Genomic DNA, 24688 nt, shown 5'->3' on the forward strand with positions numbered 1-24688 from the left:
GATTAATGAACAAATAAGGTAAACCATATCACACACTTTAATTGATTGAAATTATTTTTTTTTGATCACTCTTTTTGTATTTGTTTTTTTTTATTGATTATTTATTTATTATTTTCTATTAACATCATTATATTCAATATAGAATTTCATCTTATTTTTAACAATAACTTTGATTTCTTGATTTAATTTGAGTTCCTTTTGGTCTTCGACAGATTCAGCCAATTCTTTGTGGATTTCTTTTCCATATGGATCTCTTTGACGCAGCTTTAATAGTTTTTCAATGATCACCGTTTTGATTCCCTTGGTCAAATACATGACAGAAACACCTTCGATAAACTCTGTAATCTTTGGATTTTGGACGATGGCATTGTCGGCGACGATGAGATCATAGAATGACTTGGAGATGGTCGATGGCCACTGTCCAAAACGTGATAGTGTCTTGATACGTGACTTTGAGTCTGGATAGCATCGGACAACTGCTTCGATCAAATTGTAGTTGTGGAATCGGAAAATGTTAGGGTCGGAAATATTACTTTCGATAAACTTGATGGCGAGCTCGGGACATTCGTTAAAGAGTTGGGTGACGGTGGTGGTGATGACCTTGGTCTTGGTCTGAGCAAACGCTTCGTATACTTGGGGGTCTCTGATGATGTAGACCCACAAATCACTGAGGTTCGTGTTGACAGAGAATGGTGCTCCTCCAAGATGAGTGTGGCGATAGATTCGAATGGCAAGGGCAATACCCGTTTGGTCATTGTTGGTTGGCATCTTGAAAAATTCGGTTTCTGCAGCGAAATATTCCTGTTTTTGTTCCAATAGATAGGATTCTACTAGTGGCAAGTATCGTTGTGGGTTGGGAATACTGCTGAGCTCATTGACCAGTTGTTGACAGAATTCCCTGTCCTCTACGAGGAATTGGGACTGTGTCAATGTCGATATTTCTAAAAATCTGACCATATTGGAGGCAAACACTGGTTGCTTGATTGTCAACATCTTTTTGAGTAACAAATACGACCACAATGTATTCTTTTGTGCAAGTAGTTGCGAGAGAACCTTGTTGCTGATGGAAACCGAGTTGGTCCAAAGCAGGTCATTGGCAATGAGTGACACGGCCAAGAACCCCATGTTAAAGTCGTGGTCCATGTAGTTGAGGAAGATTCCTGAATCAAATAGACTCTGTCTGACGGTTTGTTTGACATTGAAACAAAACTTGAGAAGCTTGAGGAAATCATATCCTTGTTCGGCCACAAGGAACTGATAACTTGCAAGCATCAAAGGGTGCATATCATGCACATCGTAGCGATGCTCGACAATGTCTTCGAGTGCCCATATCAATCGTTTGGCATCCTTTTCTTCATAGTGCTGTCTGACACGATTACGGTCATTGATTTCATTCTGTGTTCTCGATTTTAAAAGGAATGGTTTTGGCTTGGCAATCAAATAGGTGCCATCTGGTGTATGTCCTTTGATGAGGTGGTCGTGTGCGCTCTTTTGAATGTCGGGGTTACTTGTTTTGCCAAATTGGTCCAAGTTGATTTGGGTCCAGTGCATCAATGTGTTTTTGGCAATCTGACGATCCAATTCCTTGGTAGTGTCGGCAGATAGGGATAGTTTTTCCAATGCTTGACTCTGTTTTTCAAAATACTTGATAAAGCATTGAACGGTGGGCTGGGTGAGTTTGATCTTGAATTCGAGTAATAAATTGATCAACCATCTGTGTGCGAGGTCCATACGATCATAGTGCAAATAAATGGCAACCAAACGATCGATCACTTGGTGTTGTAGTTTGTGGGCATCCTTTTCCTCCCACGACGATCCAGTCTCGTCTTTTTTATCATACAATGCCATGAGTCTATCGATAAACGACTTGCACATAAATTCGCCGTCGGTAGCTTCGTATTGATAGTAGAGGATAATGTTGGCAATGTGGAACGAGATATCAACCTCTCTTTCCTTTTTGGCAAACATCTCCTTCAAGACGGCCTCGTGCACCGGTATGTTTGGTGCGCTTGGTCTGTCCTCGCGGCCAATCATCGCCAAGAGGCGGAGCATTGTTTTCTTGGTTGGATGGGGTGTTTCCAAATAGATGCGCGTCACTTCATCGGGGTCTGACGTCGCCTCGACCAATGCATCGACAATGTCGGAGGCGATTCTCTCGCGCTCGACAATTGGCAACGACAAGTAGAAATCAATGGCAAAGTCTCTGTCATTGTCGAGCAACATCTTGGTGACGGTGTTGGCCGACTCGCTAAACGGCATATTCTCCTCACGGAGCACTTGGAACAGGCCGAGTGGGTTGACGCGGTTGGCCAAGAACGACTTGATCGATGCAATAAAATAGTTGGTTGTGATAAAGTCGACGTTGTGCTTTATGTGCTTTTGGAAAAACTCTATGGCTCGCACTGGCGTGGACACGGTCGTAAAGTATCTAAAGATCGTGTTGAATGGCTGCACAGACATTCTCATCTGCTCGGGTGTCATTGACTGGAACACCTCTATCGCCTTGTCGGGCTCGTCCAACAAGATAAAAGACTCGATGACCATATGCACGACTGCACGGTCGCTCAAAAACTCGGTTGGATATTGTTTTTTGAGACCGTCGATAGAGCTCTCCAAATGTTTTTGACCCCATTCCTTGTGTCCCTGTGACAATCCATATCGCAGTTGTATTTCATAGGTACGCAATCCATAAAAGTATCCAAGTGTTGCAAACATTGATCTAGTATTCTCGTATTGTTGTTTGTCGTCGATCGATGCATAGTATCTTAAAAAGTAATTTAAAATGGTTGAGCTGACAAGTTTCTTTTGTTCAACCACTCCTCCTTTTCCCTTTACATTCTGTGGTTCACATTTAATAGCCCATTCATAAATTTCATTCACCAATTCTACACATTCTCTATTTTCCATTGATGATACTAAATATGATCGAATCCTAGAAATAATTAAATTAATTAAATTTGTAAAGATAGATAGATAGATCTTTTGACCAATAACATACATGTCATGAGTTGAATTGAAATCCTTTTCAAGACTTTTCTTAAAGAATGATAAAGAAGTGATTTTTTCATTTGAAATAGTTGGTTGTTGTTTTTCAGGGGTACTAGCTAAACTACGGTTGCTTGGTGTAACCAATTCAGGACGAATCACTCGTGGCTTTGAAGGATCGTCACGATACTTGTCTACAATGGTTGGTGCATTTCTCTTGAATCTACGCAATTTTGAATCCAATCCAGAGAATTCTTTAGAGTTGTAAATATTCTTTACTCTATCCATTCTTGACTTTTTACCTTCGTAGTTGTTATATCTTTTTTCACTACGATCAAATGATGATGATGATCCTTTGTCTCCATCACGACGTTCAAAAGACTTGTTTCCATCACGACGTTCAAATGATCCTTTGTTTCCATCACGACGTTCAAACGATGATCCTTTGTCTCCATCACGACGTTCATACGATGATCCTTTGTATCCATCACGATGTTGGTAAGATGATGATGATGATGATGACCTATTTCCATCACGATGCTGATATGATGATGACTTGTTTCCATCATTATTATCTCTTCGATTAAATGAACTACTATTACTACCACTACTATTATTACTGTCACGACGATCTTGTGAGTTGTTATTGTATGACTTGTTTCCATCTCTACGTTCGTTTGATGATGATGATCTGTCTCTATTATAATCGTTGCCACCAGTCTTGTACCCAATCGAGTGTATATATGAAGGAGTATAACTACTACTGCTAGTCAAAAGTGTGCCATAACTTGTAAAGGTAGAGGAGTCAGACAATGATCTCAATGGAATACTGCTACTGCTACTAATGCTGCTGCTCACTATTCCCTTTGAGCCAGAGAACTGTAACAATCTCTGAAGTGATCCACTTATCATCATAACCTAACTTGATGATAATTGACTATTACTACTGATCGAAACAAGATTGAGAGTCGAAAGAGAGATATATAACTATAACTATGCATTTTCTCCGAGTATTTTGTTCGTTTTTCATTCTCGCAATTTTAATTAATTAATATCTCTTGGTTGTGTTGAGTTGTTGGTTCGTTTGGTTGACGAAAGGGTTTTGTTTGTTTGTTTGTGTGTGTTGAGAAAGATAGAGAGAGAGAGAGAGAGATAGATTCTCATCGCGATGTATTGTGTATTATGGGGAAAAAGACAAACAACAAGACAAACAAGACTACACTCTCAATATTTTATGGATTTGATGATTGATCGATTCGAATACCCTTTCAATCCACCCACTTCTTTAATATTTTAATATTAAGAATAAGAATAATTAATTAATTCAAACCATTGGATTTGATTCTTTGATCCTAGTAGTAGTAAATTCTTTTAAAAATATCTATTTATCTATCTTTGACACACAGACAATACTTCCCAAACCCAGAAAGAAAATTAAAAAAAATTAAAAAAATTAAAAAAAAAAAAGCTAATATAAAATTTGATTATTATTGTGTATTCTCTCTCTTTTTACTTTAAGACCAGACGCAGCAGCTGACATCATCAACAACATCTCAACCACATTGTCATATCTTGCAGACTATAGTTTTTATCGTCCTTTCTCTCTTTCTTTGTTTGTAGTAGTAGTAGTAGTAGTAGTAGTTTGTTTGCTTCCCCAAGTGTACAACCAACGAACAGTACAAACAAGCAATCAAAAAGATAAATCAACAACGTCACCTGTTACTCAGTATCTACTTAAGAAGAGCAGCAACAGGTAGAAGCAAGTTTAATACAAGTTATTATAGTCGCGATATCAACAGCAACAATCATAATAATAAAAATAATAATAGCAGTATCAGTTTAATTGACAACAGCAATAACAGTGATATAGTAAAAGTAGTAGCAACTAGCAAACCTTTGAATTTTAGTAGTAGTAGTAGTCGTAGTAGTGATCATATTCATTGTAACAGAAACCAGCAGAATATCTATCCTCCTCCTCCTCCTCTTCTTCTTCTTCTTTGTCATCACTATAATAGTAAAAGTAGTATTAGTATTAATAATAGTCAATACAGAAACAATAACAATAACAAATATATAATTATGGATTCAATGAATAGCCGAAGTAGACTTGTTTCATCGTCAAGTGATCAAACAGAGTTTACATCAAGTACTAGCAGCACAACAACCACCAATACGGGAGCGATCGATTCACCATCGCTCTCATCGTCATCGTCATCTACTTCTTCATCCACTTCTACCTCTCCACTGTCGAATGGCAAACCACATGCACCATCAAGAAGCAGCAGTCAGATTTCATTGTCTTCGTCACAACCATCGTTGAATAGAGGCATATCAATGGGTGCCATACCAACAACTAGATCAACCGCCGATATGCCTCCACCCCCTCTTCCACCTAATCACGAGCGTCTACTCCTCCCCATAGCCGATCTGCGACTTCACACTGAACAAAGAATGAAGGAGGAATTTATGACTTTGGAATCGATCTATCACAACAGCATTCATGTTACCATTGAAGGAACTCAAAAATATAACACATCAAAGAATAGATATACAAATATTTTACCATGTACGGAGAGAGAAGTTAATCAGACGACGATCGTCGTTTGATATATCATGCAGGTCAATGGTTCATTATACTAATCATTCCTCTTATATTCTTTTTTTAATATATTAATCTAGGCGATTTAACAAGAGTTAAACTTGAAAAGGTCAATGGACAAGAAGGATCAGATTATATTAATGCAAATTTCATTGATGTATGTGTTTTTTTTTTGGCTAAATACACTTGTATTCCACAATGGTTACTAACTAATACCATCATCATCATCATTTAGGGAGAATATGATAGACAATATATTTGTACGCAAGGACCTTTACAAAACACAATAGCAGACTTTTGGAGAATGGTTTGGGAAAACGAATCTTACATTATTGTAATGCTCTCCAAAGAGCTCGAAAATTGTAGACCAAAGTGCGATCGTTATTGGTCAGAGACTGATCCCGTCAACTTTGAAAAGTTTTGTGTAAAATTAAAAGAGATTGTTAGAGATGAAGAACGAGAAATTATTACTAGAACTTTTATACTAACAAATGCCACTGTATGTATATTGGAGATAACAACAATGATAGTGACCATGTTTACTTATTAGTCTTTCTTTTTTTTTTAATAGAATAATGAATCAAGAATCATTACACATTATCAATATGAAGGATGGCCTGATCACAATGCACCAAATGATACGGAGCCACTTAGATGTTTATTACATTTAATCAACCAAAATCAAAATGATTTACCAGAGAAGGATCAAGCAAACCCAATAGTTGTGCATTGTAGTGCCGGTGTTGGGAGAACAGGAACATTTTGTACAGTCCATATAATGATGAGCAGAATTGATAACTCTCCGTTAGATAAAGTAGATTTCAACCTTTATAGTGTAGTAAATAATCTAAGAAAACAAAGACCTGGTATGGTCCAACAATTGGAACAATATCTATTTTGCTATGAGGCAATTGAAGATGAATTAAGAGAAAGAAATATCACATAAAAGCAATAATAATAATAATAATGATAATGATAATAATAATAGTTTAATCAAGAATAATAGTATGATAATAATAATAATAATAATAATAATAGAATCTCCAAAGTAATGTAAATTGATATTTTAGATCCAAACAGATTCCCTCAAAAGGATATACAATCCCATTCACACAACATCTTATTGTATTTCTCCACCCATCACCAACACCAACACCAACACCACTCCAACATCAAACAAGGTAGTACACCTTTATTGTCCCCTTATTCAACAAGCTAATAATAACAACAAATGAATGATAATAACAACAATAACAACAACAATAATAATAATAATTTAAAATAACTAGATAAGAATAAATGAATGAATACTTAATTATATAATTAAAAAAAAGAAAAGGAGGAAATAATTTCCATTGACGATGCGTTTATATAATTGTATTTTTATACAATTCCTAGTTTAATGAGATCTATTCTTTTTCTTCCAAACTTTTAATACTTCATTATCATTTTGATGCATACCAATGATACCAACCAATCTACAAACTGGTGCTAGAATGATATCAAAGAATGGGAAATAGAATGGAGTGAGACCAGCTGACAAGATGACACACATTTTTGTGGTAATGTCCACTGCAATGTGATAGTCTCCACTTTGAACACCAGTGACGACAGCGTCGGCAACCACCTTTGGATGTACTGCCTTGCCACCACCCGAGATGATCTTGGTTTCTTCTGGTTTGGTGAGATTCTCTTGTGCATAACCTGGAGTGTCGGTATCGGGTGGATAGACGACTGAAAAGGTGATTCCGTATGGAGCAAGCTCGCTTCTCATGGTTTGAGCGAGACCGCATACGGCAAACTTGGCAGGACAATAGGTGGTGTAACCTGGAACACCAATAACACCACAAGTCGATGAAACAAAGACAATGTGTCCACCTCCATTCTCGATCATATGTGGGACAATCTCTTTGCAAGCGTACAATGTTCCAAAATAGTCCAATTGCATGGTGGATTCAAACACCTCTGAGTCTTGATCCAAAAAGTATCCTGGAACAGCCAAACCGGCACAATTAACCAAACAATCAACCTTTTTACTTTCAATAATAGATGTCATCGTAGTCTTTACATTTTCTTTCTTTGATACATCACATGAATAAACTTCAATCTTGCTTTTATATTTCTGTTTGAAGATGAATTGATCAGAGTAAATATAATATCTTAATCTATCTATCTATCTATATTCGAATTGATTGACAATTACCTCATCAGCACCATCAACAACAGCTCTCATCTTTTCTAAACTTCTAGAGACGATTGATACTCTAGATACATCACGACGAAGTAAGCTGTAGACCAACTCTTTGCCAATACCGCTAGAACCTCCAACAACCACTACATGTTTACCTTTGAAACTATAGTTTTTCTTTCTGTAGATACCATACAGTGCAAGAGATGCTATAAGTGCTACTATAATATAAATCATCTTTCTCTCTCTCTCTCTCTTTTGTTTTTTATTAATAATCACTTTAATGTGTACACAAACTATGAAACCCAATTTCTTTCAATTTAATTTTCATTATTTGTTTCTTTTCATAATATATTATAATTTTATACTTATCTTTTGCTTTTTCAAGACTTTGGGGACTCACAAGAATGAAGTGGATAGCATTTAGGTCTCTTGTCGGTCAAGTCCAAGTGGATGATTAGATTGAACCCTAGGTTGAATACGTGGGAGTTACAAAGGAGAAAGGAAGTTAAAGATTACGTTCACTCAATTACACAACATCAAATATCGAAAGGACTCAATTGTACAGTCTGGAATTAATCCAAAGACATCTTACCAAGTATGAAAAGAAGTCGATCTACCATACTTCACTTTGTTAAGAGTGCACGTATGTGATGTAGATCTAATGGGTCTGGCTATGGTATTCCCGTACTTGTACGATTCGATGTATATGGATGTAGACGGCTAGTATATTAACCAGTTGATTATACTCGATAACAAGTGATTATTTAACTTGGTTGATTCAATTCATTTTAATTTGAATCTCCTACATCTTTATATTAACCTATTTCTACTGCTTAACCTATGGTCTTGGGCTGATTCAAGATGTATTGAAACCATTTAAGAATTGTGTTGATCATTGTTTCACTATTTGGCATACTTGTACCGTTCCCATTCAACCAACTAATTCGATTCGAGTTGACAAATAGTGAAACAATCAACTTCTAGTTTGTTCAAAAGAGCTCCCACTGGGCAGTATCCAACATATCTTTATCAATTGTAATTATTCATAATCTATTTATTATTAATATAATATAAATCCTTTTTTCTTTCGAAAATATATTATAAATATACACCTTCTAGCCCACATTCAAATTAGTAATTAGATGAATAAACTTTAGATTTATTTAAATAATCTTTTGTTGGTGATACGCCTATTCGCTTTTTGGCTATATATATATATATTTCCAAAGTGAGCGATGATCAATGTTCTTGTGATTTCAATAAGCTCTGATGGTAGACAAGCTCAATGATTCCACCAATATTGAAACCAGCCGAATTAAATGAATGGTCATTCCAATCCGAGATTGCATTGTTAAACATAATGGTGGCATCGAATTTATACCAATTGGTATAGACTATTTGAACGTCACATTTCTTGACAATAATATCAAATACATTACCCCAATCTTGACCGTTGAATTGAGCGAGACCATCAATAGCAGTGAATACACTGGTCTGATGACATGCGCTAGTGGCAGCCTTGATAGAGTTGATACTGTTTGCAAAATGATTGAGACCAGTCTTGATGTCTGTGATTTGGTTACTAGCCAATCCACTTTCAATTAGTTTTAATCCTTTACCAAGTTGCTCTGTAAATGATTCATCCAAACCAAAATCATTCAAACATGATTCAATTGTTGGATCTACAATTTGACGCTAAAAAAAAATGTATACTATATTAGTTATCTATTTATTGCGTGTGCCAGCAAAATAATAATATTCCTCTAACCAACTTACAGTGACACCAGATACAACACCAGACAAGAAATCACCTGCTCTGAATATAGGTTTATGTGATGATGATGATGATAAAGATGAATCATCGGTAACACTCGCGATGCCAAATTGAGCAGACTGATCCTCTCCTTGTTGTCGTGACACGACAACAGAGTCACATTGACATGCCAACAATAATGTACTACTGATCACTAAAAATAATACTACAAATGCATTTATCTGTTGTTTCATGATTCTTTTAAACTATTACTTGTGGTAACTATTTGTTTGAATCTACATCATCTGACGTAGTTTTAATAACTAAATGAATTAATCGCATTTAATGAATATAATCATTGATGCCTCGTCACAAACACAAGTGTCTTGTCATCATTTTTTTCATTAAATTATTTTAATACATTATTTTTCTGAGCTCTCTGTTGAGATCATGGACAGGACAAAGGTGTCACACGAATCTCAATGATGGCCAAGATCAGTTCCAATTCAGGCGTTCGTCTGGTGACCTCATCACCTGTAGAATCTTCAAAAGAAAGTTCTTTCTCTGGTGCTTATTTTTAATATTACTATTTCCCAAAGAAATTACAATAACCCAATAGATTAAATTATTATTATTATTATACCGGAATCTATTTCACTCTATCTTTTATATTTATCAAATGGGATGCAGTATAGATTGGCCGACCCTTTCATTTTTTTGTGAAGTTAGATCGGATTGAGTGCCATGGGGTAAAAAAAACACACAAATATCGAGAATATCTTGCCCAACCATCCGAGCTCTCTGTTTTAAAAATAATTGGTGTCTGTTGATATTTCTCTATGTTTATGGGGTAGGGATCCCTTTGCGCAAAGTGCGCTTTGTCGTTCTGTGCGGAAAGATCGATTCCGAAATGTTCTTTATCGCAAGCCATACAACTCACCCTGCAAGTGAGCATTTTCTAGTTTGAAAGGTCACCTGTTCTTATTGGCTTGTTTTTATGCAGCTGCCCGAAGAAATCACCGCAATGCGAGCATGGATGGGAAATAATAACAGCACACAATGATATTTCCATTCTGCCGCTATTCTTCACGACCCATTATTACCAAGGTAAAAAACATACCATCTTGCACCAAAATTAAATAACCAACCTCCTCTCTTTGGTGCCAACCAAACAACATCCGTCATCGCAATCATTGTCTACACTTTTTCAAACATAGAGATTTAGTAATAATATTATTTGTAACAGTAGTAGTAGTTGTGTAATAGTATAGTAGTAGAACAGGATAGGTGGATAGTCAAATTTTTTTCATACTTTGAAAAAAAAAAATGAATTCTCCTATTCTGTCATTGGTATCATTCCTTTTAGTTTTCATCCTATTCAATCAACAACAAGTAATAGTAGATGGAGAGATAATAAATACTGTTAAATATATACAATACTACAATGGTCCATACTTTAATCCTACTTTGATGACTGGATGTCTCATGCGATTCTCTGTCTATGTCTTGCTAGACAATGACACTTATGTTCAAACCATCAACCATCTTGCATCACCACAAGTAAATTTTACCGATGTCGAGGATCGCGGATCCTTTGTTATCGATGGCTACAACTATCAGCAGTTTGTAGTGGAGGTGTTTACGCCTGTCGTAGGATACACCAACCTTTACTTTGATTTAGTCGATCCCCTAGACGTTGTCATCGACTCGTTCTACCAAGGTTACGAGTGCTTCCAACCATCTACTCCTAGTGGCCTCTTGCCCACCTCGTCAATAGTTCGCACCGCCGACAAATTCAAAAGTGTCATCAGTATCAACTATCCCTCAAAAACAGAGATGTTTACGGTCATGAATATTGCACCAGACTGCAGTACTTCAACCTACGACTGCTCGATCAAGCTTCTCTACTCGATATATAGAAGCTGGGCAGTCTACAATTCCTTTTACCAGTTGGAGTTTTCTCCAAAACAAATCAAAACAACCACCATCCAATTATCAATCAAAGATGTCAATGGTACTTTGGTAAAAGATATAAGTGGAAGTTTACCTTGTAAGTAATATAAATATATATATAAATATAATAATTATACTTTAGTTATTTCCATTTATTTATTTTACTTTTTCTTTTTCTTTTTCTTTTTAGCTACTCCAAATACCATTTCTACATGGACTGGAGTATATAATCCACAGACTACAGGACAACCATCTGGACTACCACTACCAGTTATGTTGAGCTTAACAAATATCAATGTGTCCTCTTTGGTCTACGCCAATTCACAAACTGGTAGCATCTCTTCACGTCTTGGATTTATACCAATCTCACAAAACTATAATTCCACTGCTTTCAATGCCATTGCCGTCCAACAAATCATTGCCGACACGACCTATTCCATCAACACGTTTTTGTACGACCAGTCTAGCCCGTCGTCTCAAAACGCTGCATTCAGTTACCAACAATTACGACCAGTGGTTCAAGATAAAACAAACTACACAACGCAATATGATATTAGAACATTTAATTTCCAAAATTATTCGTTCCAAGTATCAAGTATGAGTGGATACCTTCAAATACCTATTACCTTGCCTATTCCATCCTATCCCTTTGGGTATAAATCTGGTGCTGCCAATAATTATGTATTGGAATGGTTTAGATTACAGCATACTTATAATACTTCCAAGACCTTTGTCCCTGAATCAAACAAAGGTAAATTTAAAATCTCCCAACCATTTTATTTTATTATTATTATTATTATTTGTATTATTTACTCTTATATTTTTTTTTAAATAATAGTTTCAATGGCTCCTTTTATTGTAGATTTTAGTGTCTATAATGTAAGATCGTATTGGAATGCCTATGATAGATTATCGTGGATCTGGGAAATCGATGTCTTTGGAGTATCGCCAGGAGTAATCTATTCCTTTGAAATACCAGAATTTAATGTCAAATTGTATCCATTGGATAATTATAGGGATACAGGATATTTATTTGAGTTCCATATGGCAGTTTCGCTCTCTCGTTTAGAAACTGGCTCCTACACTATCATTGTTTGTGATTTCCAATCCAATTGTAGAACATACTACTCTGGAGATCATGTTGTAAATTTTTATAATACCGAACAAAACTATCTATGGGATATCTTTGGTTTGTATATGAACATTTTTAAAAATAGTCCTTGTTTGACAAAGTTTTAACCAGACCCCCTCTTTCCTCTTCTTCTTCTTATTCTTCCTTCTTTCTCCATGTCTCACTATAGACAAGAGTTTAATAGGTTCCTATTCGAGTGTAAATTCAATTACCAATTTGGTCTTTACCAATCGTAAATATGATGTGTCTCAACAATCTCAAACTGCGACTGTCTATGTTTATGAATCCAGCAACAGAGAATATTTTGATTCATCGTGTCCTCCAATCCTTGAACTCTTCCCAACAAACAGTGATGTCCATAAACTCAAGAAAATGACATACCTAGGTTACTATGATGCTTCACTTCAGTTGTTTGTTGTTAATTTCACCATCCCTCAAGGAATGTTACCTGGTATTCTGGATTATAAAATTTATCAATGTGGTACTGTTTTATTTTCAAATATTCAAAAAACACTTTACCCAACTTTATCAAATTATACTTTGGAAATCATCTCATGTAAATATATATATAAAGAAATAATAATAATAATAATTACTCTGATATATAAATCTAACAATTAAATTTTTTAATTTATTTAGCTGGTATTACATTAGGACCATTGGTATCTGATTTATTATTTACTAAAACAAATAATACACATATCAATGTAACGTTTGTAATTGATAGCTCATATGGTCTGTCATGGTTGGAATGTAATATTACAAGTCATATTGATCCATTACCATACACACTACGATTAGATGTTGAGGGAGGTGTAAACAAGCCGATCGTTCCCGGAGGAAAATCATATATGGCATGGCTCATAGTAGATCCATCTTCAAAGGCACAAACCTTTAGAATCGAAAGTATCATTGCCATGGATAGAGCTTGGAACCATGTCGATTCTAGTCTTCCAAACAACTATCCCCATCCACTCGTCAAGGTATCCAATAAGAACTCTTTTGCCTACATCCCATCCTCTCCCATCACAACCTCGCCAACCCCGGTCAACATTACCAACTTTAGGGCAGTATTACCTTCTAGCAGCCAATCACCCGATAGAAGATGCAACATTACCTTTACAGTGAATAATAATAACTCCAAACTGTTCAACCGTCATCTTCCAGTGGTTTATTTTGATGATGGTTTCGCTATTGTCAACAGTGATCCATGTACTCTAAATGTAGTTGGATCGTTAAACAACTATACTTGCACGCTCAACATGCCATTCAATTATGGTCAATTAAATAGAACAATATTAGTTTCCATCTATGGGTTCATGGACTTGGATTATAATTTCTATGGCTTTACGACCGATGATTTATTCTACATGTTTGGAATAAAATCGATCTACACCCTCTCCTATCCCTCCTCGAATGCAAAACCAACCTTTTTGTCTGGATGTACCCCACCCATTACAAGAGACGGAGGTTACTGCATGCTTAATGGATACAATATAGATGCCAACATGGATTTATATTGTAGCACCAACCTAAACGAAAAGTTTGAGTTGTATGTCGATTATACAATTTCGAGACAAGCAATTACCGTTTTCATTGACCCATTCAAGGGAGACTCTCTAAACTGCTTTGGTGTAAGACCTTTATCTTTATACACTACCAACAACTTTACCATTGTTCCCGTAGGTGTAAAGCCATTTGTTCCTCCACCTCTTCCTCTTGCATGTGGTAATGACACTACTATCCCCGGTGCAGTCCTTTGTTCGGGACATGGAACATGTATCGAGGCTGTTGGATGTAGATGTCTTGGAAAGTACTCTGGTCAATACTGCAACTCTACCATCATCGATGGAGTTGATAATATCTCTAATTTCTCAAACCCAAGCACCGATATTATCAAGGGAGCCGATTCGTTGGCCAGTATTTCATTACTTGGTCTCAGAGAACTAGCCTTGGATGGTACAACCGTCAGAGATATCACACTTTCCAATTGGACATACAGCAACTCGACCAATAATGAAACACTTCGAATTACTCACTCCTATTCGGCCAATGTCGACGGTCACGAGAATGCATTGGTTACAGTATCAATTGCATGGTTCCAAAAGAGTGAGAATATTTCATTTGCCTCTCAAATACTGTTTATGACACCTTACACTGCAAAGTTCTCAGTCATGGTCACCGAATTTCCATTCCAAAACACTCTAAACACCCTTCAAGTATTGTTCTCATCAGTCATTCGTGGTAACACATCCCTAGGTGTCGGATGCTCTGATGGAGGTGGAATTGAAAAGCCAACAGATTTTGATCAATATCTTTCTTTAGATTTAAATGAACAAAGTTTATTATCGCGGTTCCAGCCATATGGAATTGTGTATGTATCATAATATTAATAATTATGAATTCATTCTTTTTTATATTAACAATTCTTTGTTCTCTAGTGACCAAAGAATTATATTAATCAAAAATGAATTATTATCATTTGATATCAACGCTGATAATATTACTGCAATTGTAGCTTTGAATGTTCCACATTTTACAACTGTCACCAGTCTGGACCCAGAGTAAATATTAACTATATAATTATAATAATTAACTTTTAATGTAATTAAAAATGTTTTACTAATAATTTAATTTAATTTAATTTTTGTATAGTTTTTCTTTATTGCTCAATAGTAAAACTGGAAATGGAAATGGTTGTGAATCAGATAGTTCAAATACCAGTATGTCAATTAAAACAATCGTAATTATAGTGGTAGCTACAGCTGCAGGAGTCAGTATTGCTATCGCCTCTGCCATTTTGATCAAGACCAAGATTTTAAAGAAACGTGACGCTAAACAAGTATCATCAAAGCTTAACAAAATAGCTGCCAAACACAATGCATAACCCTAAAACTAAAAATATTAATATTCCTTTATAACAAAATAAATTTATTGTAGCATCAAGCAGTACCATCGTAAGAAATATTTGTTTGGTTGGTTGTGGTTTGGAAGTGTATATAGAAATATTTATCATTGTCTATCTATTTATTTATTTATTTACTTGTTGTCTCAAAACTTTAATCTCTTCCAATAAAGCAGAAATGGTTGTATTCATTTGAGAAATAAGAGAAGAAGTAATCTTTTGTTCCAAGTCTTGAATGGCATTTATCATTTTGGTAGAGTCATTATTTTGGTTCTCTCCCAACAAAGACATTGAAGTTTCAATTGGGAATAATGATAAAGAATTATTATGTTCAATCTAAAAAAAAAAAAAAGAAGAGATGGATAATTAATATTTCGTTAATTATATATTTAAATTTAATATATATGAGTCTCATACCTTGTAAAGAGCATTAAGTTCAGAATCAGAGAATTGGTTTTGTTGATTATTGATTACACGTTCCTTGAGATAGGCAAAGAAATAGAGGTAATACCATTTGTTGTGATCATCTTCTACGTGTTTGTGGAAATCGATACCTTTCTTTTGGAAAACTTCTCTTTCAATCGAACAAATAAAACAATAATTTGTCTTGTAATCTTCAGTTTGAGATCTTTGATCACGCAACTGTCCAAAAGTATCGACAATAATACCAAGTACCACATTCAACAAAATAATTGTTGTGATGATATAGAATATTACATTGAAAACTGTCCAAGCAATTACCATTCCAGCTCCATCATTTGATTCTCCAAAGTCATGATACTCTAAGAATTGTACTAATTGACCATTTGATGGAATACTATAAAAAAAATTAGTTAATAAATTAAAAAAATAAAATATTTATGATATATAATAATTGTGTTTACTTACCCAAAATAAATATTTGTAATAAAACATTGGAAAAAGGTATTACACATTTTTGATACAACGCCATCGTCAGTACTTTGATATCTATCAGAGAAAAATGCATACGAGAAAATTGATAATAAATAAGTTGCTTGAATAATAAATACACCCATTAATAACAGAGTTCCTTTGTTCATTGCCAATGCCTAAAAAAAAAATAGAAATAGAAAAAAAATATTAGAATCTATTATATCAATATATATATTATATTTTTTGGTTTTACTTACCTTTATAACAATACCAAGAGCTTTTGTTTTTACAGTTACTTGGAATAGATGGAATGCGAAAAAGAATGGGTGGATTGCCAATCCCAATACAGAAAATACAATTGCAAGTATATAATATACAGATTTGGCATCGGATGAAATAAATACAATATTTAGAGAAAGGAATTTATATATATTAAACCTTGATCTTATATTTTGCTAAAAATTGGAAATGAAATGTTAATATATATTATATAATTCGGATTAATTATTTTTTTATGTGTCACTTACCATTCTTTCATGATTTGTTCTCAACATGAAGGATCTTTCATTACCAAGGTATTTCATCCAACCTCTAAATAATATGATTGAACCATAACGAATAAAATAGGATATACAAGTTAAAAGGGAAAAGAGTAATTGAAGGAGACCGAGTGGATAGATAACTGCGTTGTATCTTGTTGTTCCAAAATCCTTTTTAAAGGTAGAGTATGGGTCCATAGAATAGATGACGAGGAGAACATTGATGATGCAAGCCAAAAAGAAATTGGTCCATCTCCAAATTTCAATGTTGGTCGCCACACGATAGGTAAGGGGTTGAGATTTGAGTTTAAAGAGGTGTTCTAGATCGATCAACTTGTTTTCCGACCAATCCATAAAAGAGTCTAGCTTTTCGGTTGTTTTGTTCCAGTTTATGTGATTGTTGATAAAGTATTCCTCGAGGTTCTCTTGGAAGGCATTTTCATCACTTCGAATCTTTGACTGCTCCCTATCGTCGAGAATGAGACGACGACTATAGGAAGGGATTGGAAAGTAGATACGTTCCAACTTTCCATTGTGGAACATTTCTACACGACCGATTCTCGAACGACAATGCTCACCACAAGCCAACAAGCATTCAGCCAAACGACGGTTATGAGACTTGTCGTTATCGGCTAGGATCTTGACCAAACGGAAAGACATACTGGCCAATTTAATGGATCCTTCGTTGTGTTCAGATTTTGATTGTTGGAATATCTTTGTGTTTTCTTCAATCACTGAGAAATCCATTTCCTCAATCATCTTGGCAATGACTGTCGGGTGCTCACGATCGACAACATGCAACAAAAAGTCAATCACTTCAATCTTGAGGTTGAGATAGAGATCGTGTTGTTGCTGCTTGGCGTCGTTGGGAATGGTCTTTCTGAGAATATTACAGACGGCCTTACACATTTGGACATTGGTGACTGCAATTTGATTGGCCTGGGTGTGTTTGACGATTTCCTTCATGCAGCTAAAGAAACGGAGACCGAGATTAATCGACTCTGGGTCAAAGTCAACGATGGTCTCGAGGATCTTGAGGAACTGACACATCTCTTTCAAGAGGTCGTACGACTTGTAATTGTCGGGTTGAAGACGAATATAGTTTTTAAAGAGATTCGAGCTACCTTGACAGAGCAATTGGAGTACTCTAAAGATATTGGACATCATCAAAAACTCTTGACTGTATGGGTTGTGGTCATTGTCAGTCTCTAGCGTCGAACGTTCGTGGTACATGCCAATGGTCTGGCGTCTTGCACCCAATGAAAGATTTCCTCCAATGTTGTGTTTGAATGTCTCTAGACGGATGTTTCTCTTGGTGTCTCTAAGATTGCATTTGGCACGCTCCATCATCTCATAGATGTTTCTAAAGAATTGAATGTCTGGCGACGAAGTAAAGTACGATTGGATGGCATCCTTTACATGCTCGTTTGGCTTTGGATTGGTGGGATCTGACTGACCCTCTAGCAAAACCAACAAGAGTGACAATGCCTGTTGTTGAACCTGGTAGGATTTAGATCCAAGCAATCCAATACATGCTTGATGGCAATACATCTGTGTCAGCTGTTCTTGCATCTCTTTTTTGTTGTGTGGATGACAGTCCAAAACAGAGAGGAGGATTTGAGAGCAGTGCAATTTGAGTTCGTTGTTTTCAAACAAGGTGTTTCGAAGTTGGAACACTAAAATCTCGAGATAGGTATTCTTTTTCGAGGCACCATTGACAGAGGAAGTGCTGGATGCATTGGAGAATGTTGACAGTGTTAAATTGTCTCGTTGGCTGGTCGAGTATGGGTTTTGGTAGAGTGGTTGCGAAGGTGTTTCACGCATAATCTCTGATTGCATGAGTGAGTGTGCCTTGTCACGCTCGATGGCCATCAGTGCAAGCTGTTGGTAGCCACGTTCCTTGATCAATCGGATGATGGGGTGTTCTTTGGATACTTCATTGAGATAGGTCGACTGCTTGGACACGAGTGCAATCGAGGTGACTGGGTGGTCAGAGACCGTATCGCGACGTCGTGACCATTTCGAGCTGAGGTGGTCGAGACGCACGATAATCTCTTCGAATCCACGAATCACCTCGGATACTGACGAGATGGACGATGATGGTGCGGCGGTAGGCGAGATGGCACTTCTGTCCATAGCCTTGAGCAACTTGACCAAAGAGTTTAGCAGAATGATCTTTTCCGATGGATCGAGACCCGAGAGAATCGGGTTGATACCTCCACTCGAACCACTGGCATCGTCGGGAAAGAGTACCTTGTTTTGTTGCTGGAGAGAGGCACTCGATGCTGTAGTGGGGATGGGTAGACTTTCATCGACACTGTACAATTTGAGTAGGCTGCCCATCAACAAACTACTGTAGTGGATGTGTTTGGGTGTCGCCTTGTCATAGTAGAAACACTGGGAATAGAATCGCTCCATAGTCGATACCATTGGTAAAATAACCATACGACTCATCAACAAAAAGTAGTCTCTTGACATACGATGCAAAGCGTGGCACGTATACAGATGCTGTAGCTGGTTGGTGAACTGGCTGATCAACGTCCACAAGTTTTCGTTGAGCTGTAGTGCCAACAAATCACCCTTGAGCGTGTCACTGTTAAAGTAGACCTCGTGCAAAAAGGCAAGATACGTAGTCTTGAATCTAAATGGCACGTTGCTGTCGAGGTTCTCCTTGTTGTCGTGGATGAGCAGCGACGATTCGACACCAGCTGCATTGTTGCTAATGACGAGAATCGAAAGACAGTCGTACATGGAGATAAAATCACGACAAATGATTTCCGTGGGCACATTACGACCGTTGCTACACGAAGTCAACAACCAAATGAGCTCCATGTTGACCAAAAACTCGCGTGGCAATATTTCAGTGTTGAGAAGCATGTGTTTGGCCGTGGATCTGATCAACTTGGGTCCACCACCAAGCTTGAGTGTGTTGTTCATGGTAGACGAGAGCGAACCTGCCAATTGAGGATCCTCTAGGTTCTGAAGGGCCTGAGCAATGACATCGTTTAATGCAACTTGGAGACGATGCGACTCTGACGTGTTGACATTGAAAAACTTGGTCATAGTAGCACCCTTGCTGTCTTGCATTACCTGACGAACGGTGTCTAATGGTAACAACCACTTTGACACTACAAAGAAATGTTCCTTGATGAGATTAGAAATGGCAATTTGAATTTCAATGACTGAATTACCACCTGGCACCATAATGACTTGAAGGAACTTTAAAAATACTGGATCTATTTGCATAATACTCTCTTGTTGAATGATAAATTCAACCAATAATTTCATATAGGGAGTTTCACTAAACTTTGTACATAGTTGAATATTATCTTTGAAAATCTCCATCAATGTCTCTACAGTTCCAAATATGTTGCCATAACGAATTAAATGACCAATTAAAAATTCTATATAGTTGAATAGTATCTTTTGATTGTCTGTATTGTTTCTACAATATGATCGTAAAAACTCATAACATCCTCTAAAAATCTTGGCAACATAATAACTATTATTATGTGTACTACTAATATTAATATTTGTTAATGATGATGATGTCGAAATTGTATTATTACTATTATTATTATTATTATTATTACTACTACTGTTTGTTGGTATTGAATTATTATTATTATTATTATTATTATTATTATTATTATTATTATTATTATTATTATTACTAATATCTAAAGTAAAATCAACAATATCTTTTAAATCTTCCAAAGAACAACCCATTTTTAAAACACCAAATAATCTTTTATGAATATCCATCATTCTAAACATATCTTGATTATGTTTGATACGATTGAATTCACCCGAAGAAGAATTGGGATCGAGGTTACAAAGTTTGGTAAAATCTGTTAAAATACGGAGCACCTCTTCAGTGTCTTGATGACTGAGAGGATTGGAACAAAACTTTGTCAAATCTTCCATACGTCTGACTGATTGGTCATAGATACTATTGGCAACGTTTGAAGAGAGGATCATTAACTTTTTAACTGGGTTGCTGAGGAGAGCATAGTGACTCTGGTACTTGTAGATACGTGTCAAGAGGTCGAGTACCAAACTTGTCAGTACATTGTTTTCATGTTTGAGCAATGAAAACAATGTATTGGTAAAGGTGTTTTTGTGTGTCACCATTGCCGATCTCTGAGCTTGTGTGTTGTGGTTATTACTAGAGGCCGAGGTTGTAGGACTACTTGGTCGTTGTCCTAAAAAGGTGCCCATCATTTTCTTGATGTTGGCCTCTGCCAATCCAGCAGCCTCAAAGTTGTGTGTGGGCGACGAGGCAGCATTGCGTATAGAGTCGGTCTTTGACATTTCGTAGAGGAAGCCTTCAAAGACTGTCTTTTTCTGGAGACTGAGCATAATGTGGAGGATGTTGAGTATCTCTATCTTGATGGATACTAGAACGGTACTGTCGTCCTCGAGTAGTCTGCTTCCACCCATGGTGCGGCCAAGATCGACTTGCACGGCATGGTCATTACCCTCGTTTTGCAACTCGAGGATATCACGAAGACGGTTGAGTAGCAGCTTCTCCTTGCGCTTGAAAAAGCCAAACTTGAATGCGTATCGAACGGCAATAAGGATCTTGTAAAAGAAACGCCACTGTGAACGCTGTCTCTCGGCCTCGTGCGACATAAACATATTGTTCCACGAAAAGTTTTCTGGTCTGAGAACATAGCTCATGAGGAATTGTGAAATGTTGGATGGATCAATATTGTGAATTGGATCGTGTCCGAGAAACGTGGTAAAGATCTCGTCTTGGTCGAGCGAGACGGTCTGCGATGGAATACGTGGCGATGTGCCATATGCTGGGTTGGCACCGTTTTGCAATGGCGACATGCCCAGATCGTTGGTTGAGTTGGAGTGCTTGGTGCGCAATCCACCACTCTGCTGTTGTTGGTGTTGGAGGTTCATCTGGTTGGCAGTGGATGCGACCGAGACTGATATCGGACCACCCCCTCCTCCCATACCCAATCCGTTGGGTGAGTTGACTGATCCGCTGCCGTGTTGGTATCCCGACGGTGCCTCCATGGTCAGAGGATTCCAGAGATAGTTGATCTTGGCATAGGGTTTCTGAGGATAACAATCCATAAACACGTGGATGACGAGATGTGTGTAGCTGCCACGCAGACCAAATGGAAGATTGTCGTCTTTGAGACAGAGGAAGCATTCCTTGTACGAAGCAAAGTTGCCAATCAGACGAATACCATTGTAGTTTCGTCCGCGACTGACATTGGCGTACAGTGCCAACGACTGCTCAAAGTAACGTTGACGATCCTCTCTACCGCGATTCATAAACTCGGCCATGGTCATCCATGTACCGTCCACTTCTATTTCGACGCTCTGTGTGACACGCGTACGCATCATCAACTGAGGGTTTTTTTCGAGCAAGAGACTGCACAGGTATTGTTGATTCTTGACGATGGGGTGTCCATTGCAATGACAAATCTCTGACAATAGCTCCATGTATCGTGGGTCTTTGGTCAACTTCATATTATCGATAAACTCGCTGACCTTGTCTTCAGTGATGCTTCCAAGTAGTATATTATTGTTTCGGTAGATATCGAGCAAGATTGAACCAAGACCAAAGGCAATCATCTCACTTCGTAGATGGATCGGTCCGGCAATATGACGGAAATGTTTGTGTACGGCAATCGCATTTTTGATGTTGCTCTTTACAACGAGCTTGAGAAGTCGATAGATGTATCCAATCAATGGAAACTCTTGACGACGATCAGAGGTGGAAAAGAAACGTGATAATAGATCCATCATGGTATTGATGGCAAATGGTGATGCCAATAGATTCTGATGCGTTGTGATTGGTGTACCCTCGCGCTCCAATGCATCGAGATCTGATTGTGTACAAAACTTGATCAACTCTACCAAAATAGAACGCACCTCTTGAATGGTAACCTTTTTTCTCATCTCTAACAATCCATTACCACCTCCCAAATAACTTTGTAGTTTGTTTAATCTTACAATCACATAATTATAATCATCCATTTGTGATCTTGGTATTTGTTTAATTTGAAAATCATCATTTTTAAAATGTTTTTTTGTTCCTACAAGCTAAACAAAATCAAAATAAATAAACAAATCGAATATTAATATTTAGATCCTTTTTCTTTTCTTTTCTCTTTTCTTACATCTCCATTATTATGAAAAGTTTCATCAGAAACAAAATGTAACCATTGTTTTGATAAAGATTGGATTCTAGCAAAAGAACCATATGTTACAGCGGCTTCTGTTGCCGATTGATCCTTGGAGATGAAACAAAATGTGGAATGAGGTGAATACTTTTCACTCTCTGGTACTAATACAATTGGTAGATCCTTGTATGGATCGACTGGAACACCACTCACCGACGATGTATTGGCGGTGACTGGTGATGTTGGTAACTGTGCTCCTCCTTCTTCTTTTATCGAAGAGGATGAACTGGATAATATATTATTGTTATTGTTATTATTATTATTGTTGTTGCTGGTAGGAGATTGATCTTTGGTATCTTGTAAGCTATCTTGTTTTAATGAAAAATAATATTTGGTGCCAATAAGTTTGATCCAAAAAGGTTGACCATATTGAATATCTTGGCTTTGTTGTGTGAGGGAGAGTAGTGCAGTAGTTGATTGAAATGGAAGTGGTGAGTTGACTCCACTCGAAGACTGCTGTTGCTGTTGAGCTCTACTGAGTATTGTGGCGGCACCATTATCAATTTCAATTTCAAAGATGGATCGAATTGATTGTGGTGTCGATGTTTTATATGTAAATGTGGTGCTTGATTCATCGGTTGCAGTCTTTATAAAACCACCTTCTCTGTGAAATAATCTAAATGGCTCGCCAGCACGTACGACGTTCAAACCCATCTTTCCCTCAACGTCTGACAAACTTAATTTCCACGATGTTCCAGAGTCTGACAATCCAATCTCAAAGAATCCCTTTTCATTAAAGAAATCAGTCTCGCGGAGAAAGAGACCAGTCTTTTCGTGACGCAACATGACCAAGTCGTCTTGACGCACCTTTTCACCGTCTTGTCTGACGACACCTCCACGCGGTGCAATTTTAAAGTAGCACTTTTGATTACCGTCTCCACGGAAACCAACGATTGAGTGGCCGGCATTATAGTATTTGGCAAAGAGGAATTGATTACTTTTTGGATGGAATAGTTGGATGATCTGTCCATATATGAGATCACGTCCTTCTAGTTGAATAAGTGTCGTTTCGTTGGCTGCATCTTCAATGTCTTGATATTCTTCCAATTGTTTGAGTTCTGCATCCTTTTCATCGGCTCCAACGACACCTCCACCTCCGACAACCGATCCCGATGGACCCTCACGTTGTGTCTTTCTCTTTGTCTTTTTCTTTAGTGCCTTTCTAGCAGTGTACTGTGTCATTGGATGTATCTTGAACACACATTCCTTTGTCTTTGTTGGATGAAGTACAGCACTATCATGAGCCTTGCTAAAATATCCTTCTTCCTCTTCTTGTTCAGAGAAAAAGGTTACCAAATCTCCTGTTTTAATTGATAAATTCTCATCCATCTTTAGATAGAGGGGAGAAGATATAGAAGATTTTTAAAAATAAATAAAATACTACAAGTTGTTAATATCAAAGCTTATTTACTTTTATAATACTACTATGATGACTATAGTTACTTTTGTTTCTTTTTTTGTCTGTTTTATTATATAGGTTCAAATCAAATGAGATGAGTCAATTGATTGTTGAGTTCTATAGGGATTG

The 24688-nt window shown here is 36.9% G+C and overlaps 6 protein-coding genes across 6 annotated transcripts; 2 read left to right on the forward strand and 4 right to left on the reverse strand.

Annotated features, from left to right (window-relative positions):
• Window positions 1–108: 108 nt before the first annotated feature.
• On the reverse strand, window positions 109–4525 carry DFA_08579 (uncharacterized protein; the record flags this gene model as incomplete). Its single annotated transcript, XM_004356014.1, has 3 exons — window positions 109–2932; window positions 2999–3903; window positions 4499–4525. 3 exons carry the CDS (start codon window positions 4523–4525, stop codon window positions 109–111), a joined length of 3756 nt encoding a protein of 1251 aa, XP_004356067.1.
• Window positions 4526–5064: 539 nt separating this feature from the next.
• On the forward strand, window positions 5065–6530 carry ptpA1-2 (protein-tyrosine phosphatase 1; the record flags this gene model as incomplete). Its single annotated transcript, XM_004356015.1, has 4 exons — window positions 5065–5551; window positions 5665–5741; window positions 5820–6083; window positions 6156–6530. 4 exons carry the CDS (start codon window positions 5065–5067, stop codon window positions 6528–6530), a joined length of 1203 nt encoding a protein of 400 aa, XP_004356068.1.
• Window positions 6531–6983: 453 nt separating this feature from the next.
• ksrA-2 (3-dehydrosphinganine reductase) lies at window positions 6984–8901 on the reverse strand (the record flags this gene model as incomplete). Its single annotated transcript, XM_004356016.1, has 3 exons — window positions 6984–7757; window positions 7788–7993; window positions 8886–8901. The coding sequence occupies 3 exons, from the start codon at window positions 8899–8901 to the stop codon at window positions 6984–6986; spliced, it is 996 nt and encodes a 331-aa protein (XP_004356069.1).
• A 113-nt stretch (window positions 8902–9014) lies between these two features.
• On the reverse strand, window positions 9015–9782 carry DFA_08582 (uncharacterized protein; the record flags this gene model as incomplete). Its single annotated transcript, XM_004356017.1, has 2 exons — window positions 9015–9470; window positions 9552–9782. 2 exons carry the CDS (start codon window positions 9780–9782, stop codon window positions 9015–9017), a joined length of 687 nt encoding a protein of 228 aa, XP_004356070.1.
• A 1072-nt stretch (window positions 9783–10854) lies between these two features.
• DFA_08583 (EGF-like domain-containing protein) lies at window positions 10855–15500 on the forward strand (the record flags this gene model as incomplete). The annotated part of the gene is made up of 8 exons (XM_004356018.1): window positions 10855–11150; window positions 11448–11578; window positions 11672–12232; window positions 12320–12670; window positions 12783–13169; window positions 13253–14987; window positions 15055–15177; window positions 15269–15500. 8 exons carry the CDS (start codon window positions 10855–10857, stop codon window positions 15498–15500), a joined length of 3816 nt encoding a protein of 1271 aa, XP_004356071.1.
• A 55-nt stretch (window positions 15501–15555) lies between these two features.
• iplA (inositol 1,4,5-trisphosphate receptor-like protein) lies at window positions 15556–24489 on the reverse strand (the record flags this gene model as incomplete). The annotated part of the gene is made up of 7 exons (XM_004356019.1): window positions 15556–15636; window positions 15657–15854; window positions 15936–16335; window positions 16407–16588; window positions 16670–16867; window positions 16940–23020; window positions 23098–24489. The coding sequence occupies 7 exons, from the start codon at window positions 24487–24489 to the stop codon at window positions 15556–15558; spliced, it is 8532 nt and encodes a 2843-aa protein (XP_004356072.1).
• Between the last annotated feature and the right edge of the window lie 199 nt (window positions 24490–24688).

Source organism: Cavenderia fasciculata (genome assembly GCF_000203815.1).
Source record: "Cavenderia fasciculata unplaced genomic scaffold Scf_ET2XIPL01COFD4-5, whole genome shotgun sequence".
NCBI classification, from domain to species: domain Eukaryota; phylum Evosea; class Eumycetozoa; order Acytosteliales; family Cavenderiaceae; genus Cavenderia; species Cavenderia fasciculata.